Source organism: Propithecus coquereli, unplaced genomic scaffold, assembly GCF_000956105.1.
Source record: "Propithecus coquereli isolate 6110/MARCELLA unplaced genomic scaffold, Pcoq_1.0 Scaffold27, whole genome shotgun sequence".
In the NCBI taxonomy this organism is placed as follows: Eukaryota; Metazoa; Chordata; class Mammalia; order Primates; family Indriidae; genus Propithecus; species Propithecus coquereli.
The window spans coordinates 10731449-10734168 of record NW_012148285.1 but is presented as its reverse complement, the minus strand read 5'-3'; the positions used below and the strand labels follow the sequence as shown (position 1 = coordinate 10734168).

Here is a 2720-nt window from a genome sequence, read left to right as displayed (position 1 = left end):
CTAGATTGATATTTACCATTTGTAATTTGGAACCAACTGGCAATGGATTCTAAGACTTGCCATACCGAATACTTTTAACATACATTACATATGTTACATATAACATACATATATATATTTAACATACAGGCACAAACTTTTTACATGGCCAAAGGAGATTTTAAATTACACTCTAACTTGATAAGCATTTCCACACCAAATACCTAAATAAAAGACATATTTAAAGATTTAACCCTACAAGATACCTTGTTCTTCTTTAATCTCCACTTTTTCAGACATTTTGCCTTTTTTACTCGTTTTGGCATCTGGAACATGATAAACCCTTGCTCGAGCATTTATAAACATTGAGGTGCTGGAGTCAAGAAACAGCCAACCTAATATGAAAAGTTAAAAAAAAGAGTGTTTTCAATTTATGGTTAATTTCAAATAGTCTCTGATGGTCACAAAACCTACATACGAGGGTTGTCCGTAAAGTATCCAGCCATTGTTAATACATCTGAGAACGGTTATATGGCTGGATACTTTTCGGACAGACCTCATACATAACTGGCCACCATCTTATCTTCCTACCAACCACACTTTCTCCCACTATTGTGGTCTCTGTCACTGTTTGGCTAGACCAGTGGTTTTCAAAATGTCGTCCATGAACTCCCAGGGGTCCCCAAATGTTTTCAGGGGGTCTGTGATGTCGAAACTTTTCTCATAATAATACTAAGACATTATTTGATTTCTTTCCCTATGTTGACATTTCCAGTGATGGTGTAAAGCTTTGCTGGGTAACGCTGCTGGTGCCTTAGCATAAACCAAGGCAGTGTCACGAAAGTGTACTAGCAGTCAATGCATTCTTTACTGTCATGCTTCTACAGTTTGTTACTTAAGCATGTCCCTGAAGAAGTAGTATAAATTATTCGCTGTATTAAATTTTGACCCCAGGTGCCTGTGGACCATCCTTTGAAAAACACTGGTCTAGTCAAACAGTGACAGAAGCCACAGAGGCCACAACAGTGGTAGGAAAACAAGATGGTGGCCAGTTGCATACGTATATATCCCTATAAATCTCTTTTGCTCTTCAGTCTTTGGCACTCCAGCTGATGAAACTCCACATTTCCTTGCTTTTTCTTTGGGAAAAATGAATTTTAAGTTCTTTAACAACTAAACTTCCAGAACACAACCTATTTCTAAGTTGGGGACTGCCTGTACTACACACAGTCTTTTCTAGAAATAAAATTGCCCAGAATGGATATGAATATTTATTATTACACAGAACAGAAGTTAAGTAGGCGGAAACATTAGCTATCAATAAAACCTACATCCTTGTGATATGAACATGAAACATAATTTGAAATCTTAGTATAACATATAGTTGAATACAGCACTCCTCACATCTGATTGCCCACCAAAATCTAACACTATTCAAATCAGCTGCTAGAATATTATTAGTATTTTTATCTCCCACCTGAATTCTGACCAAAAGCCTTTTCGGTTGCTCTCAGAGATTCCAGAAGATTAAGAAATGTGACACAATCATACTGAGAGAGATATTGTAGCAAAGTTCGTAATATCTTCAAATCCTGAACTAAGGATTTTGTCTTGGCTCCGAGCTGGTGCCACAAAGGATCCAGATAATGGCGGATAGTCTAAAACAAAAATAAAATTTAAGATTGCTAAAATATGTTCCATATAGCTATTCTTAATACATATCATACTTTCAAAAAAGATTATTCCCTTTATACCTAAAAATGGTTAAAATGATAAATTTTGTTATGTGTAGTTCACGATAATAAAAAACCTAAAACATTCCCCAAGAAAGTGGCTAGAAAATTTCAGTTTATAAAATTCCAATAAAAATGCTTAACTTTAAGCAGAGTGCCTTACCGCTAAAATCTTTATGATCAGATAGAGTCCATCTATCATTATCCGTATTTATGTTACTGTCAGGAGAGAAAAGGCCTGATAAACATCAGATAATCATAAAACAGAGTCAAAGCATGTAGCTCAGCTACATTCAGTTCCTGCCAGGTTTGACTCTGACTCTATCCCGGACGGTTAAAGAAGTGGAATCCAGCTGGACTACAGCACAGAGGGCATAAAAGCCGGGTAAACTACATAGTATCAAATTAAATAACAATGTACCCGAATTTGTTAGTGTAAAGATTTGTTTAGTTTTTTTTTTTTTAAAGTGGATTCATGATGGGAAAATATTTGTTAAATTAACAATTGACTAAGTTTGATCTTTTTTTTAAGATCCCAAAAAGCCACCTAAAACAAAGAAGCGCTGTATGTATGTACTATACAGGTGTCTACACATCCACAGCTGTGTATATGCACGTTTCCCTCACAAACGGATTCTGCAACTTTCTAGTGACAGAATTACCTGATGTTCACCAGATATTTATAGCCTGGTATGAAAGCAGTATCATTGTATCATCTCTTATCTAACAAATTTAATACTGAGCAGGAGTATTTGGATGACTCTATAATTTATTGTCCATACTAGAACACTTGGGAAAATGAAATGATATACTAGTAATATTTATTCCAGGATGTAGGTAGATATTGGTCTGTCCTAGGCAGACTGGGACATAAAACTGCATGTTTCTTTTGTAAAATCATCTACTAGAGGTTAAATATTTCCACAAGATGCAAACTATTTCTATATTTAGCTATAGTTACTAAAAGAATATCTAAAACAATGTTTTCACTTTTACTAGCCAGAGTAT

At 35.1% G+C, this 2720-nt stretch overlaps 1 protein-coding gene across 1 annotated transcript in view; it reads right to left on the bottom strand.

Annotated features, from left to right (window-relative positions):
- The window catches only part of ERCC4 (excision repair cross-complementation group 4), a 36400-nt gene that overhangs the window by 21820 nt on the left and 11860 nt on the right, over positions 1-2720 (bottom strand). Inside the window, exons 5-6 of the mRNA XM_012647545.1 lie at positions 1457-1637; positions 246-374 (exon numbers count right to left, since the gene is read on the bottom strand). Of these exons, the coding sequence (XP_012502999.1) occupies positions 246-374; positions 1457-1637 (310 nt within the window). The remainder of the gene's footprint in view (positions 1-245; positions 375-1456; positions 1638-2720) is intronic.